The following is a 16,820-nucleotide window of genomic DNA, read 5'->3' on the forward strand; positions in this document are numbered from 1 at the left end:
TAATGTCAAGACACAGGCATAATCCAAAATGACTTAACCCAAACATTACTCAAGCACACTATGAGAAAATTTTTTTTTTTCCTCCAACCCCAAACAAGATGTGATTCAAAGGTTCATCTAATGAATGGTCATGTCTAGATCAACGCAAAATGACATGAAATAATATATAAAATACTTTCTCCAGTCTAATCAAAGGACACATCTTGTGGTTAAGAGATTCTCTTTTTACCATAGGTTACGAAAAGCTTATCAAATCTCATGGATTAAGAGATTCTCTCTTCACAAAAGAATAATAAGAGAAACTGGAGTGATTGGAAGCATCTTCAAGTTGGTAGATTCTCTCTCTCTCTCTCTCATATGATGATGATGTTGGTGATTTTATGGGGAAACAGGTATCAACACTAGCGGAGACCTACCAAATTGACCATGGACTTAACAGACCGTGTTGATGTGAGGTTGGTGGTTCGTTCCAAGCATTGTCCCCTCTCATTTCAATTTTTTCGAGTCTAATCCAGGTAGATGCTCATTATGATCGACCTTCCCAGACCCCGCAGTGGTACGAGCCTTGAGAATTGGGTACGTTCTTTTTTTCAATCCAAGAAGATGCTATTCTACTCACCTATTGCTATCCCTACTCATGATAGATCAGTTTTAATCCGATGGCTACAGGTTTGCCCCTCTGCAACCCATATTTCTCTCTCAAATATGATCTTTTCAGTAAAGGTTTCCTAGTTCTCACAGACCATATATCTTTACAGGGTGTGCACGACTAGTTGTGCTACATACATGGAAGGGTGACATAACTTGGATAAGTGGTGTCCCTTGCATCCTCTTGGTAATTCATGCACCCTCTCTATGGTTCTGAACAGTTGAATGCTTTGCTTTGCCACTTGGTGAATTCCATTTTGATTGAAATTTTGAATTGTGAACAGAAAATGAGTGCAGTCCATGAAAGTTTCCGTGTTTTTGATATGTGGGCAGGAGACCTTGAGATCTGCCTATAACCTTGGAAATGGGTGGGATTAGAATTAAGTGGTCATTTTTAGTCCTATTTACAAGCATGGTTACCAAGAAAGCCAATTCCAACATGAAAAATATTTCTTCCAGACAAGTTTCACCATCAACTTTAGGTGCTGTTTCCATTTCCATTTTTTATGTTCTTTAATTTGTCGCCTTTTCTGCCATGTTCAAAGGCTTTGCTTTTCTCAATGTGGAAAATGGTTCATTGCTACAGAAAGTTAACAAAAACCCATTTATCAGCTACTATCTTTCTTAATATTTATTCATGTTTCTTGTTCTCCAAGAATCAATGGCAAAGATATGTCTTTAAAGGGAGAGATAAAACAAAACCATGATCATGAAAGCACAACAAAGCTAAAGTATCAATCTTTTCACTTATAATAGCTATTTGATATCTCATATCCATAAGTTAAATATATATTTACAATATGGTTAATGATAAAGAATCCTCCCAAACCATATGGGTAGATCATCATCATATTGATCTATTGTAAGGATGTATATGAGAACAGGGGATGAAAAAGGGAAAGGGGAGGGGGAAAGTATAATAAGTAATAGGAGGCAAGCGAAAAAAAAAAGCCCACAGTAGTAGAAGGAAGACATGCTTCATAAACTAGCATGACCACAAGGACTCCCCTAAATTGGCCTGATCTACCATATCTAAAGCAAAGAAAGACTTGGTGTGTGGGGTCATTAGCTTGGAGGCAGGGGAGGCACTATCACTCGAATTACCCGCGTGATTAGATGTAGATGCCGCTTGACGCATTCTCATATGGACTACCTCAGCCTGTGCCAGAGCTAACTGGGTCTGAAGGACATCAATCTGTTGTTGCAGAGATGAAATAGCACCCACACAACCATAGACAGGGTCTCTCACCCTTGCATTAGCTTCATATACCATGCTACTCACAGCATCGCCGCGTTGGTGCAGTGGTAATTCCTGCCAAGTACCACAAAACAGTCTGTGTCATCATCAACAATGGATATAAACAAATAAATTAAATTTTATCATTAAAATCCAAATAATAATCATAAGTATTTCACAATCTAGTCACTGTAGTACATGGATCAACCTTGAAACATCATGGAAGGATTGAAGCATCTTTAATCTATGACTATGTGCATAGTTACCCATTTGGGAATAAATTCAAATAGTTAGTCTGCTTCTACTCTTGTTCAACTGTAAATGTACATAAATTTCTATTTCTGTGAATCAAAAGAAACTGCAAATTATTAAAGATTGAAGAAATTTCCTCTAGGATTTAGGGCATAACCTTGAGCTGAGAGTGACATAGATGTGATGTGATGATCATGTCATTGATTACATCACTAATTTTCATTTTTATTGAAGGTGTATTTGTCCTTAAACAAATGGTTAATTTAAAGTAGAAACTCTTAACTTTTATGTCAGCTACATGGAACCAACCTCTGTCTGGACTTACATGTGGACCAGTCTCTATCAATAAGGTCCCATCTCTAAAGAAACAATTCAAATGATCCATAAACACATCCTTTTGAAAATTCACATAAAAGGTTAAACATTTCCCTCTTGTTTTCTTTGCAAAAGAAGTTGCAACAGTGGAAAAGTAGATACCAAGTCATATTTTTTATGATCAGAATCAATTCAGGTAACCCTTTATCTAAAAACAGTTCCAAGTACCAAAGTAGAAAATAAGCTATTTTAGAACCCTTGAAGATTCCTTCAACTATGATCAAAATGGTGGATACACCACACTTTTTATTTGCTAAGGAATCAAATAAATACAGTAAAAGAAGAGGAGCCTCTACCATTCTTTCTAAAGGGGAGATGATATTTGTCATAAAGTGCTATTAGATTATTTGAAATGTTTGAAATGACTTGGATACCCAATGATCTTTACTTTCTTCAACAATCCTCAAGGGAATTACTGTAGAAAATTACTTTTGATGCATCATGGAGGGCTCAATTAAGGGAAAAAAAAAAAGAGGGGGGGGGGGCTTCTTAGCAAATTCAACTAGTCAACTGAGATATTTTGTTTCTTTGAATTGACTATTAAGTGTTTGTGTAAATTACTAAAGCAAAATTCCCAACTCCTTCCTCACTCTTGACAAAATGGACAGGAACAACAGTGAATTTCTTGCTCACTACCAAAAGACAATTTCACTTCTAGGAATCACCCATCAACAGCTTCTGTAAAATGGTATATAATACTTGGATGGCCTGCTAGCAAATAATGGGATTTTAGTAAACTTCAAGAATGGTTATTAGTTAAATTTCAAATCACCCAGAGACCCTCTTTCTTATTCCCATTAACTAACCATCAGGTCCATCACTGAACCCTCTGTTCAGAAGGTACTCATAACCTGAAATACCCAAAAGACAAGAGACATTATCATAAAATGGCCAATTGCCCTAATCACCAAGTCAGACAGAGTAAGAACCCTGCATTCACTAGAAACCCCAATTAATATAATCTTAAAAACCCAGTATCAGAAAATGAACAATTGGGTATTAAAGCAGAGATAACAGAGAGCTCTGCACTCACAAAAGATCAAATGAACACAATCTTTGTGTTTTCATAGCCTAATGAACATAATCAGAGACACCCTTTATCACCAAATGACCAATTTCCCATGAATGACTAGCCCTGCAGTCACAAAAGATCAAATGAACAAAATCTTTTTGTTTTTGTAGCCTAATGAACATAATCAGAAACACCCATTATCACAAAATGACCAATTGCCCATCAATGACTAGAGAGAGAGAAAGAGAGAGAGATGAAGCTGAACCTGTAACATCTTGTTGACATTACTAGCACCAAACACCTTGTGGACATTAGCAAACTTCTGTGGCTCATCGGCAGGGAAGTAAGGGGCAAAGACACAATCCTGGGCACACCTCCTTCTAAGAAGCTTACAGGCAGCACAAGGCGATGCTGCCCCCTGTTTCCTGCCGGTCTCCTTCATTTTGTCTCAAAGGGTGGGTACCCTTCACACTTCTTTATTCGGGAGACGAACAGCTTACCCTACCAGTGCTGTTGCAGTATGCCTTTAAAAGACAAAGAATTGCAGTTGTGGGTAAGTTTGTAGTAGTAGTCGTAGTAGGAATAGTAGTTGTGGAAGTACAAGAAGAAGAAAAAAATGGCAGCAGTGGAAGAAAGAAAGAACAAAGAAACAATAAAAAGTAACACTAGAGAAGTAGAGAATGTGAGGATGGATAGGGAAAAAGGAGTGGAGGGGGAAGGAGGGAAGGGGGAGATGGGTCTTATATAAGCATTTTGAGGAGGAAGAGGATCTTATGTGGGTTCCACCAAAGGAGGACCCTATAGATTTTGCTAGACAAAACCATGTCTATGGACAAGATCTTCATGTCCCAGCTTTTTTATATTATCTTAATCTATTTCTCTACAAAATTTAATTGGGAATCTATTTTTTTTCCCCTAATTTTCAAGGGTAATGATGCATTGATATTGCCTTTCATTAGCTTTTTCTTCTTGCTTCACTCTTTTCTGTTTTTTTCTTCCTCTCTTGTTTTTAGCCTTTGATTGGCTCAAGTCGACTCAATTTGGCTAGGCTTGACTCGGCTTGTTTTGCTTGGAAAAAAATTTTTGATTTGCTGACCTCAGCCATGTGGGCTTCCCTCTTTAAAGGTCATCTTCATGCAATGCCAGTGTTCAAGGGATCGAAATTGTATTGGCTGATTTGTATGGTACTGCTAATATTTGATATTGATAGATACTAATATTGATATGAGGCATCAATTTATATTGAGGATAAAAGAATTAAATATAAGGTTTTTTTTTTCTTTCTCCCCTTAAGAGAATGAGAGTAAAGTCATCATACAATCCATATTGATGCCAGCGGTGCTTTAAATCCTTGTATGAGATTGTTTATCTCTACATAGGTTAAGCCATGGTCCTAGAGCTAAGTTAATAAAATGAACTAATATGTATATAAGGTCAATTATGGAATTTAAGATATTCTCTTAACTTGTTCTAAAATGTAGATTTTCGCCTGTAAATTTTCCACTCGATGTCTAGATTACAAGTAGAACATTTGTTCATAGTCTTCAACCTAAATTTGAGTAAAATGTCCTTATCATCCAATAAATAGATTTGTTTGTTGTTATTTCAATCATGGACTTAGTAATCGGGAGTAAAGGTGGTTGTCATATAAGATTTAAATCTTCTTACTAGATTGATTTTAACAGGATTGCTTGATACAAGACAAGTCTTATCAGTCTCACAGTATAGAAAATATAATTGCTTTAGGTGTCGTTAGGTGATGGTCGCCAATTAAATTCTTCTGCTTTTATATTTTTATCATTAGTCATTCTAACAATTAGACAAATGACGAATTTCTTAAGCAGATCATAGGCCGAATTTTGATATATTTTCAGTTAGATGTTTTATCATATATGTGGGGATTTTCCTATCATTTTTTTTAATAGTCTACATATATTCTTTAAATCGATTTAATTGTTCCAAACATATTCAAAACATTATTCTAACATGTGAAGATGTCTGATTAAACTAAAATCCAACAAATAACTAATCGATAATTTGTATGACAAATCCACAAATTTTGGCCCGACCAAACAATATCATCACATCTGAAAAAAATCATTCTTCATTTGGGTCGCTACTCTTAATTTTTTTTTAAGAGAAAGGTAACTATGTGAAAATTACTGATCGATGTAAAGGGGACATGACCTTAAAATGGGAAACCTATAGCAATTGAAAAACAGGACAGGACCTAAAGAATGGGAGGCAATTGCAAGTAAAAAAAGCCACATAGATGCCAAGAAGTATGCTTTTCCATTAAAGCAACAAACTTAAGCTGAGCTTGGCCATAAAAAGTATGAAGATGGGACTTGATTAAGGTCTTTGGTATCACCCTTTCAACTTTATCTCTTAAGGTCTTTGGTATTACCCTTTCAACTTTATCTCCCACCATAGATGGTATCTTCTTCACATTGCGCCTTGCCGCCTTGGTATTTAAAAACTGCTGTTCTCTTTATTAAAGGAGAAGAGATTGATGATAATGACATTCAACCTATTAACAATAAACTCTTCATATCATACCCTTTTTTTCTAATGTTTTGGTAACCTATCTCCCCTCTTCCCCATCTTTTATTTGAGTATTTTGATGGCCTTGGAAGAACATCTAAATGAAGAGGAGGGGTAGAAGGATTCACATGGGAAAGGAACCTCAGGTATGCCCACAAAGGAAGACTTCTACAAGAGAGACAATAGACATAAGCCTGGTTTATTTTATTTATTTAAAAAAAAAAAAACATAAGCCTGGCAAGAGGAGGGCGAAAAGAATCTTGAACCAAGCATCTTTGATACAGATTCTCAAAGACCTTACCTCCCATGTTGAATGACATGTTACTCATACTGTATCTTGTAATTTAAAAATTACCCTTAATTAAAGGAGAAGATATGGATTTTATCAACAACCCCCCAATAACAGAGTTAGACAAGTTGAGCATATCCACTTGTTTGCAAAGTTGGAGATATGCCTTTGAGAGATCTTAGGTAGACTTCAGCAAATCTTTTAAAAGGTTAAGTCATGGAATCTTGGTTATTTTATTGGTATAGTTCTTAATTCTACTGTGCAAAAGCATTAATAGATTAATAGTAATGGCTAAGTAAATAACATGTAGAAAATGACAAAAGGGCTCTCCCTGAAAGAACTTTTTTTTTTATAGCTAAGTAAGACTTTAACAAAAAAATAAAAAATAAAAAATATTACATTCGGTGATAAATATATTGGTCTGAATCATCCTTGATAAGTTTACAAAAGGATCCTCCTTGAAATATAACATTTCATAGACTTTTGCTCCAAGTTCTTAGTTTTTTCTAATACAAAAATAAAGAAAGTTTTCCTAGGTCGTGGGAGAAAGAAAACCCACGATCTGACCATCAATTTTTTTTAGTTAAAGATCGAAAAAAAATTCCTTAATTTATGACACCTACCTCATTAATACTTACGATGAAAAAGGAATATCTTATTTATTATGGATGAAAGAAAATTACCCCTTAAAGAAATTTCTTACTACACCATTGATGAATAAGTTGAAGTATTCTATTAAAAGATGGCTAATCCAATCTGGTTAGGAGTGTCAAAAGGTCGGGTCAGATGAAATCAATACTTGGATCTTGTAATAGTTGGTGGATCCCTATACGACCCTACATTTATGTCTTTTTAAGTACAAAACTTAGTCGGGTAATAATGCACGGGCAGTACTTGACCCGAATCAAAAGATAATTCTAGAAAATGAGAAATAGAACCTAGCTAGCTACCAGTCATGGATAGAGGCATTGGGATAATGAAATATCAATATTGCCAGTGCTAAGACTCAATGACCGACGGACATTATGGCTATTGAAACATTCACATAACATGGGACCTTTAGTGAATTAGTGGTTGAATCAAAAGCTTGGTTGCTTTTAGACTGAAAAACCAACACAATCATGGATTTAAGTGTTTGTACTCTTTAACATGATGGGAACAAATGGGGTCTTCTCATCATAAAGCATTTTTCCCTTGTGAACCCATGAACTCTCTCTCTCTCTCTCTCTCTCTCTCTCTCTCTCTCTTGGTGTGTGTCATTATTTAGGTTCTCTCTCTTTGTGTGTCTTGTTGCTCTCTCTCTCTTGATGTAGGTATTTTGTGGTCTTGAACATGATGGGCACTTATCGGGTCCTTCCATCATTGAGGAGTTCTCCTTGTCAATGCATGAAGCTTGATCTCTCCTTGTGTCTCCATCCAATAGCAAATTGATGTAAGGATATGTGCTCTTCAACATGAAAGGCACAATGGACTCTTCCCATGATGAAGCATTTTTCCTTGTCAACCAATGTTTCTCTCTATCTTTCTCATTTAGACTGTCCACAGTCTCCCACTAATTGGACAAGTATGGTATGACCCTTGTTAGGTAAGGTTTTGAGTTTTGTATTTGAAAAAACTAGGGTGCATGCATTATTCCCACCTAAAACTATGAGTATCAAGTTCTAGTTCCAACAAACTTTTATGAAAAAAATGAAGCTTTGAAAATCCAAAGACTTAGATACAATGCAAAAAAATTAAAAATAAAAATAAATCTACTGATGATTTTTTTTCTTTTTTTTGAGAAAAGATGAACATGTTATCTGTGTGCGGTCAATACTATCACTAATACCTAGAATTAAATCGACATTCAAAACATATGATCCTACCCCCACCCCCATGCCCCAAGAAAAAAAAGGAAAAAAAAAAATTATTGCTTGATGGTGTTCCCTATGCCTAGACATTGGGATGGTGGAAAGAAAACCCTATTCCTCTGGTTAAATATCTGTGCACTTTCTTTGATTGATTCATGCGCTAGTGCAGTGGCTACGCAATCAGGTTGGCGATCCCCTATGTTAGCACACGAAAAATCTTACCCACTCGGGTGGGGCAGGCGGGCGGCCAGGGCAAAAATTTGTTAACAACCAACCAATCTTTTCTTAAAAGGGACAACATAGTCAATTCTCAGATTATATTGAGGGTTTTTCTGTAATTACGGCACTTTATCACAAGTCATAACCATGTTGTAGTAGATCTGTAACCATGTGAGCACGTGCGTTCAGGATGATGACGGCTTGACAAAGTCTACAAGAAATAGACACGTTTCGATTTTTGATTGGAGATTTATCGAATCTTCTTATCTCTGACACAGTTGGGTACAGTTAGGAGTCAGAGCCAAGCTTGTCAGTAACAGTGGCGGCTTATTAATAAAAAAATAAAAAAGTAAAAGTTAATAAAATAAAGTGAAAAATGGAGATAATGACACGTGGAAATGTCGGTTGCTCGTGTGCAGTTAACGTGAAAAACGGCCAACCGCCACTGGTTTTGTAAACAGCTTGGGAGAGTGGTTGGTGTGGTGCGTCCGTGTAGGGGACAGACAGTCGGCAAGTTTGGAAACTCCGCCGTCTTATTGAATTAATCGGTAAAAACACGGCCAAAGAATCTTTTTTATTCTTAAGGGAGAAAATAACGCGGCTATTATAGCGTACGCCATCGCCTCCATGTATCATCTCTCTTCTTCCTCTTATAAAAGAGTGATCATTGTCTGGTGCGGTGAGCATCCGATGATTGAGACAACATTAGCATGTGCCCTGATGTCGTTTTAGCCATTAGATGCTTGTTGTATCACCTCACCCATGGCAGAGGATGTTTTCACCTTATAAAATAACATATCTACCCCCTATTATTGAAGGAGAGATAGATACAAGGGGCATTTGTGTAAGCTGCCCAATTGGACAGGGAACTTATTTTTTTTTATTTTTTGAGAGAGAGAGAGTTTTTCACGAGGAATTTGCACACCAAACTGGGTTTGAAAAATCGAATGAGATTAGTCAATCTTGATCCATTTGATCTGGATTGAACTAAACTTGTACAGGACTAGGGTTTAGGCCATTTGCCACCAATTTAGATTGATTTCAATCTAATCATGATTAGAATTGATCAAGATCAATCGAGTTACCAATTTTAGGTTTGTAAACTCTGACAACACACCAATGATAGTGTAGAAAATGATATCATTCATAAAGTCTCACATGAAAGAGAAAGCCCCACACTTATTATGTGAGGGGCACATACTATGATATGCACTTTTGTGTTGTGTGGTTTTTCTCCCCCCCCCTCTTATGGGGTTGGTTGGTTTAGAATGATTATTACAAAGGGTAGAAAATTTTCATTTGACCTACCTACCTGATATGAACATGATAGGTAGTAAGTTTAGAGGGTTTGGTTAAAAGAAAAATTTGACTTTAACATGATAGGCTTAAGTCTTAACACATGAGTTCTTTTGGGGTTGAGATCTCTTATTTGTCTAATCAATCTATCAAGAAAATTTTGAGGAGTAGTCTTCAATTTGAATTGACAATAGTGACAGTTGGGCCAAGTTTTCTTGAAGCCATTGTAAAGTGAAATCTCTTATCATGACTTTCAAACAAATGGGGGAAGATATCATCTAATAGGGATGGGAATTTATCAACTTAATTTAATAAGAGGATGTTTTAAGACCATAAGATGATAGATAATTGACAATATTGATGTTCGGGGGCATGTTGAAGTTATGGAAGATACCCTTCTCATGGGGTCAGACTGAGTTTTCCTTCGTTGGAATTCTTTCAACCTTGTAAATAAAGGGTGAGAGTATAATGATGATCTAATGGTCACTCCATCAAGAAGGAATTCTTTTTTGCGAGAAAAAATGAAAAAATTTACCCTTGTCATGTTTCAAGTTTTTTTCTCACACAGAGTTGTTTAAATAGGTAAACAAGTCAGAAAAATTTAAGACTGTAAAGAGGGTGAATGGACCACCCAGATGCTATTTGCCTAAGTAGGAGGATATATCATACATGGGATTGTATATGATTGGAATTCAGTATGAAATTTCATATTTGGCCAATCCACATCATTTTTCCTCCACGAGCCATAATTGGTTGTATATTCAAAAGTTACCAATTTAGTCAAGCCAAGCAGACCAAAAATCTAAAAGGGAAAGCGCACCTAACGTGCAGATTGTCTTACACACCCTCTTACATCCCACCCTTGGGTTCTCGTTCCACAATATCTCTCCTAAATAATATCCATCCCTACTGGACGATTCGTGATACTCCCCTCCTATTGGTGCAAAATTGCATTCTAATGATATATGAAATCCTCTCCCATAGTAAAAAAACTAAACAATTACCATGTAGCATAGCTAAAATATTTTCTATGTATCCAATGGTCAAAACTGCTGCGTGCTAAGTATGTACATTTTTTGTCTTTTTGGATTTTATATTCATTATTTTTCATAAATTTAAACTACATCAATAATAGGTTTTTGAAGTGTTTAAGAGTTTTAAATAGTATACTAAAACTACAATTAGACATGCACAATCCATTTAGGTGTGGTCCTAATATCTAACGCATAGTAATTTAGGTGAGACCAAAATTTTGTGAACGACTAGACTTTAAATTGGATCGGAATGGGATAAAACCTTATTATGGTGGATGATTTGAATGTTCTCCAACATGGCTTGAGCTTGAGGGATGAGTACTGGATTGCATATTGGGTAATTTGTATCAGAATTGGTAGAGGCTGATATCATTTTTGGAGTGATCCCATATTGGTGGATCGGTACAAACCAAGGATAGAAAATAAAAAATAAAAAAAAAATCAAAATTTTAAAGAAAAATAATAGAAAATTCATCCCTCCATCCTGATTCAAGGCGAGGTTAGATTCTCTCTTGAGCCATGACCTCCTGCAATAATTTCATGCCATTCATTGGCCACCTATAGCTCTAGAATCCCCACACTCAATGAATAATGTGAAATTATTGTAGGAGGTCATGGTCCGAGAGAGGATTCCGGCTTATTCAACACGATCCGGATCAGTGTTGTACGAGACCGGTTACTAAAACTGTGGTCCCCAGTCCCCTCAAGTTCAATTCAAGTTGGACCCACCAAGCAATGAGTCTCCAAATCATATAACTCGCGCGAGGTGGTCATAGATCGGTATTTTTCGGTGAAAAGACAACCGCGAAAAAGCAACGGCGAGGATATAGTCTTGTCTCACCGTACGGAACCTCTTACTACCGTCAGATAGTCAAACTCATGGGCCACGCTTTTTCGACCGTTGGAAATAAAGCGAAGCTCCTTCCAAAACTTCGGTTGGTAAGAAAGGTAAGGGAAGCAAAGAAAAGCTTTGGGAGACCACAATAACTAAAAATTTCAACTAAGTGGGCCCCCATCTTTAGTATAGTTTATATGCCTTTTGTTCTTAAGAGAGCCATTACATACCAAGATACTTAATTATAAATAAAAGTAGATTATAATTTATAAGTTAGATTATCCAGGGGGAAAAGCACATAATCTACCTGAGATTTGTGGGTTAACTTAACCCCACCTAATATGGCTGCCCCTCAATGAGGACTAAAAATGTATTTTGTTGCCACAAAAGCCAATCATATGGTCCCCAAAGTCACTAGAAAAGATTAAAGATGATTAGGAAGTCGGTAATTTGGTAGCGGTTCGACCTCAAGTCGTCGACCTGATCATTATGATCCATCGTGGGCTTGCATCAGTAACTAACCATCCATTACATGTCACATGATCTAAGGGTGTCAACTGGTTAAGCCTGGTCAGTTTCAGTCAGGATTAATTGATTCTCACCAATTTAAGGTCTCACACCATTTCCTCTGGTTTAGGTAATTGGGTCTCATAAGTTATATTATAAACACGTTTCTATTTGATTGATCAGTTACCAGTCCCTAGTTGGCTCAAGGTGAGTGGGCTTTAAAGAAACTAATTGGCTATTTGTGTCGTTAAAGAGTCATATAAAGGCTAAATGGGCTTAAAAGGGCTATAAATGATCGTTGGGCAATTGTCGGGCCACTACTTTGCATCGGGAATGCCTGATAACTAATCGATCGGTGCTTCAGCTCTACATGTTAAAAAATTGGTCAGGCCTACATATGTGAACAAACTTTTTTCACACACCTAACACAATCATTGGCGGAGACACTGTAGTTTAGCACTAGTTTTACCGAGGAAACACCCCCCCTTTTTATACTTAATAAGCATCCAGGATTGAGTGGGTTTTGCATCCATGGAGTAATTTCTGGAACTTATTTCCCTTTTAGGTAAGTGATTATTATTACATTGTTATAATTAAGCTTAACATGGGAAGGATGTTATCTCATTACCCTTTTCTCCACAATATTAATCTATAAAAGCAATGCGTTCTAAGTGGTTCTACTAGGGTTTTGTCTTGACAATGTAAGATCTTGCCTAGAGCTTGACATACACAAAAACAGAATCTCATGTGATGAGAGTGACATAGAAACCTCTAAGAGCTATAAAAACACAAAGTGATAAAGATGTGGATGATAAAGAAAGAAAAGGAGAAAAAAAATAAAAATTGATGCATAGATGAATTAGGAATATCTGATTAGTGGATATTGTTGCCTCAAGGAAGAGCTCACATTGGATGGTTTCATGGAGGGAATATTTTTTTTGTAGGCAAGTAACATCATTGAGAATAAGTGCCTTGATACTTAAGCAAATATTAAGGTCCCACACACACCATTATGCGTTAATGAAAGTGATTAGGACAAAAAAATTTCTTATAAATCAACTATATATTATAATCTTAACTACTATTGAGGTTTATAAAATGACAAGATTTGCTTGCTTACCTAAGTAGATCTTATGGTCTTATCTTATTGTGGAGGACGACATTTTCTTTCTTACTTAAATTATTAATACAAAACTATTATAGATTTGAACTTAAAAGATTAATCCAAAGAGTCATATCTCATCATGGCCAAGCTTGTCTGTTGTCTAGAACGTCGAAAAGATTGTGTGACCTAAGATTCCGTATCTACGATCGTTCACCACGTGCATTAGGGTTGATATAAATTTAAATCCTTTGTTCCCATTGCGGCATTTGGTACTCAAATGGATGAGAGAGAGAGAGAGAGAGAGAGAGAGAGAGAGAGAATTAAGTTTATGAACTAGTGGGTACACTTTGAATACCTTTAATCCATCTTTGGCCTCTCTCTCTCTCTCTTTTGTTCATGTGTGGAGGTTACAAGGCATGTTAAGGATTATTGATAATGGTATGATTAGTTTGACTTTGGAGAGAGAATTAAGTTTATGAACTAGTGAGGGTACACTTTGAATACCTTTAATCCATCTTTGGCCTCTCTCTCTCTCTCTCTTTTGTTCATGTGTGGAGGTTACAAGGCATGTTAAGGATTATTGATAATGGTATGATTAGTTTGACTTTGGAGAAATCTCTATTTCTTGGTGGACTTCTTCCAAAGGAAATTCAACAACAGAGGCTATTGAAAGTTGAAACCTCTTGCTTTATTTAACTTGATGCAAAGCAGGTTGATTTGTCTAAGATGGGTTTCTTTTATTAATTAGTTAGAATCATTCTTTTGACAGCAATAATCTATTTGGTGGGAAGAGCAAATGGATTCACAGCAAAGGAGACATCTCAAGTGGTCTGAGGCCATAAGTTCTCTTTAATTAAAATATAGAGAGCTTTAAAATGAAAGAGAGGTTGACAAGCCTACAAGATTTTTATTGAACATGGGACCCTCATTACCATTTCTTGCCATTCATTTCTCACTACAAACAAGCACGCATGGCCAACAAGAAAACCACATCCATGTCACATTAGAGAGAGAGAGAGAGAGAGAGAGAGAGAGAGAGAGAGAGAGAGAGAGAGATGGTTCTCCACATAAAGATGACTTGGCAAATCCTTAAAAGAAAAGGTGGTAAGGATCTAAGACTAGGGAAGCTCATACACCTTTTGTCTCTTAAGAATCCCATGAGGTCCCCATGATGGCAGCATTCATTAAGCCATGCACCACACATAGAGTGCTCTCTAAAGCTTTGCTTGTGAAACACTCTCGTGGTTTAACATGTACTAGTGGAGTCCTATCCCTTGCAACTGGCAAATCCCTCGGTTAGTAAGTGGGTGTGTAACCATTAGTCCCATCCAACTACCAGTTGGCTTTACTTTAGCTCAAATTTGTTAACATGGTCAAACATGTTAGCCTAAATAACTACTTCTTTTTGTTAAGTTCTTTTGCCTCAAAAATGTCAGTTGTTTGATTCAATATGGTGGATATCAGAATTCATCACTAAGTACACCAGAGAAGAGAACTCACTGTTATAACAAGGGCATTCATATCTTATGAAAAGTTTTTTTTAGCCACCAGGGGAGGATATACTAATACCCTCTTTCTCACTCTCCTTCTCACATGAAATGTCCTTACTATTTTTCTATTATGTGAAACAATTTCATCACACTTCATTGGTGCACTATCTCGTGCCGCTTGCTCAAAAAATACTCTCCCATATTGTGTATATATAAAGAAGAATTGAATAACATATATTTCGTTAGGGACATTGAACTAAATGGACTTTAATTAGCCTGTTCTGATATTAAGGGTCCTTTCTGGGATGGATTGGATTTGAATATATACTCGAAGGAGAAAAAATCAGAATTAATTTGATTTGATAACTTAGAAAAAGTGATAAAAAATTAAGTTAAAAAAAAGCAGATAAGAATAAAAATACAATTTTTTTTAAGAGAATCTAATAAAATTAAGTTTTATGGAAGCCCACTATAATTACTACATAACATTTCAATATGTTCACCAAAATAAAAGGTTGCGAAAGTTGAAAACTGTTGTATTCATAGGATCTCTGGTACTAAGAAGTGTTGGAAATTAATGTGAAATTAAATATTCATCATAATTTTATTTTATTTATTATTATTTTTTTTAAAATTTTTATGACGGCCGTTACATAATAGAATTCCAACAAAAGTTAGGTTTCTCATATGACTTTTTTACTGATAAGAATTGATTCTTCTGTCAAAAGGAATCATAAACTTGTTGCCATATTTATTTATTTATTTTATTTTTTTATGTAAATTTATTAAAAGGGTCTGGCTACTGGGGTATTGGGATTGAGAATTGAGAGGTGGTCTAACACAATTATCCCAAATCTTTTTCTCAGCGTCTTTCTGATCACTTAGCCTCTTATGTTGAATCTCCTTTTTTTTTTTTTCGGTGTTGTTGCATGTATTTATCCTATATTTTATTTAGACCCATCGAAATCAGGTTGCTCTCAGACTAAACCTAACCCTTCATCTCCTTCTAGTTCTCATTTTCTTCCCTATCCTGGTTGCTCTCTTGTTGACATCACCAACTTGCCTGTTTCAAATCATTGTATTATCATTATAGGTGGTGATTGAGATCATTTTTCTTAAAAGGTTGCGCGACCTCGATTATTATTTATTGTAATCAGATTATTTTTTGGGAATGAATTATGGTATGACATGACCGGGGTTGGAAGCCAAAGCCGGGGTGTAGGAGGCTCCTCCTACTGCAAGGTCTAGGAGAGGCAAGTGTGTACACTGTCTTACCCCCTGCTTTGCAGGCGAGACTGTTTTCAAGTTTTGAATTTGTGACCAACATGTTGCAATAGTGTAACTTAACCATTGTGCCACAGGCTCGCCCACTAGGTCTGGCCTTGGTAATGGTTTAATCCTTGTTTGATGAATTGTTATAATTCACTTAAAGTGAAGGTACAATTTGATGTATTTATAATTCACATGGCAAGTAACGATGGGTACAATTGGGTGAGGGATTGTGAGACTCATTACTCTTCATAGGTGTGTCAAGATGGAGGTTGAACAAAAAAACCGAATTTCTTGTCAGGAGAGAGAGATAGACACAGAGATGCTAATGTAACTTAACGTAGCGGCTTAGAGAACCTCTTCCCTAAACTTTAAGAGACAATAGAAAAGAAATCGAGAAGGGATCGAAATCAATTAGATCAATAGCTATCAGTTTTTGTTTGGATTTTGTAGATTGATCAATTATTAGTCTGGTTTCGATCTAACCCAATAAATGTTAGACCAAAAACCCAATCATTATTGGAAAGAACCAACCGTTTAACCTTCAACTCTCCAGATCAAAATCCATGCCAAGTCGACCTCGCCGAGGTCCCGAGCTGACCCATTGAGTTGAAGATTTGCTATAACAACTTGGATCACACGGTTTGCTGCAACATTTATTGCTATAACCCAATAAATGTTAGACCAAAAACCCAATCATTATTGGAAAGAACCAACCGTTTAACCTTCAACTCTCCAGATCAAAATCCATGCCAATTCGACCTCGCCGAGGTCCCGAGCTGACCCATTGAGTTGAAGATTTGCTATAACAACTTGGATCACATGGTTTGCTGCAACATCTATTCGTATGATGTGCTT

The 16,820-nt window shown here is 36.3% G+C and overlaps 1 protein-coding gene and 1 long non-coding RNA gene across 2 annotated transcripts; both read right to left on the bottom strand.

Moving 5' to 3' along the window:
• Positions 1 to 1,358: 1,358 nt before the first annotated feature.
• On the bottom strand, positions 1,359 to 4,254 carry LOC122063771 (LOB domain-containing protein 4). The gene is made up of 2 exons (XM_042627478.1): positions 3,790 to 4,254; positions 1,359 to 1,960 (listed from the first exon to the last, which is right to left on the bottom strand). The coding sequence occupies exons 1-2, from the start codon at positions 3,964 to 3,966 to the stop codon at positions 1,634 to 1,636; spliced, it is 504 nt and encodes a 167-aa protein (XP_042483412.1). The 5' UTR covers positions 3,967 to 4,254; the 3' UTR covers positions 1,359 to 1,633.
• LOC122063772 lies at positions 3,016 to 3,650 on the bottom strand. Its single transcript, XR_006135452.1, has 2 exons — positions 3,546 to 3,650; positions 3,016 to 3,363 (listed from the first exon to the last, which is right to left on the bottom strand). It is a non-coding gene; the product is annotated as an uncharacterized LOC122063772 (long non-coding RNA).
• Positions 4,255 to 16,820: the final 12,566 nt, after the last annotated feature.

This window comes from Macadamia integrifolia, unplaced genomic scaffold (genome assembly GCF_013358625.1).
Source record: "Macadamia integrifolia cultivar HAES 741 unplaced genomic scaffold, SCU_Mint_v3 scaffold1452, whole genome shotgun sequence".
Classification (NCBI taxonomy): domain Eukaryota; kingdom Viridiplantae; phylum Streptophyta; class Magnoliopsida; order Proteales; family Proteaceae; genus Macadamia; species Macadamia integrifolia.

Bases quoted from the DNA above. Each gene is read 5' to 3' on its own strand.
- LOC122063771 (XM_042627478.1), bottom strand. From the start codon at position 3,966: ATGAAGGAGACCGGCAGGAAACAGGGGGCAGCATCGCCTTGTGCTGCC. The intron at 1,961-3,789 runs GTTCAGCTTCAT...GGTACTTGGCAG, and splicing joins ATGTCAACAAGATGTTACAG to GAATTACCACTGCACCAACG.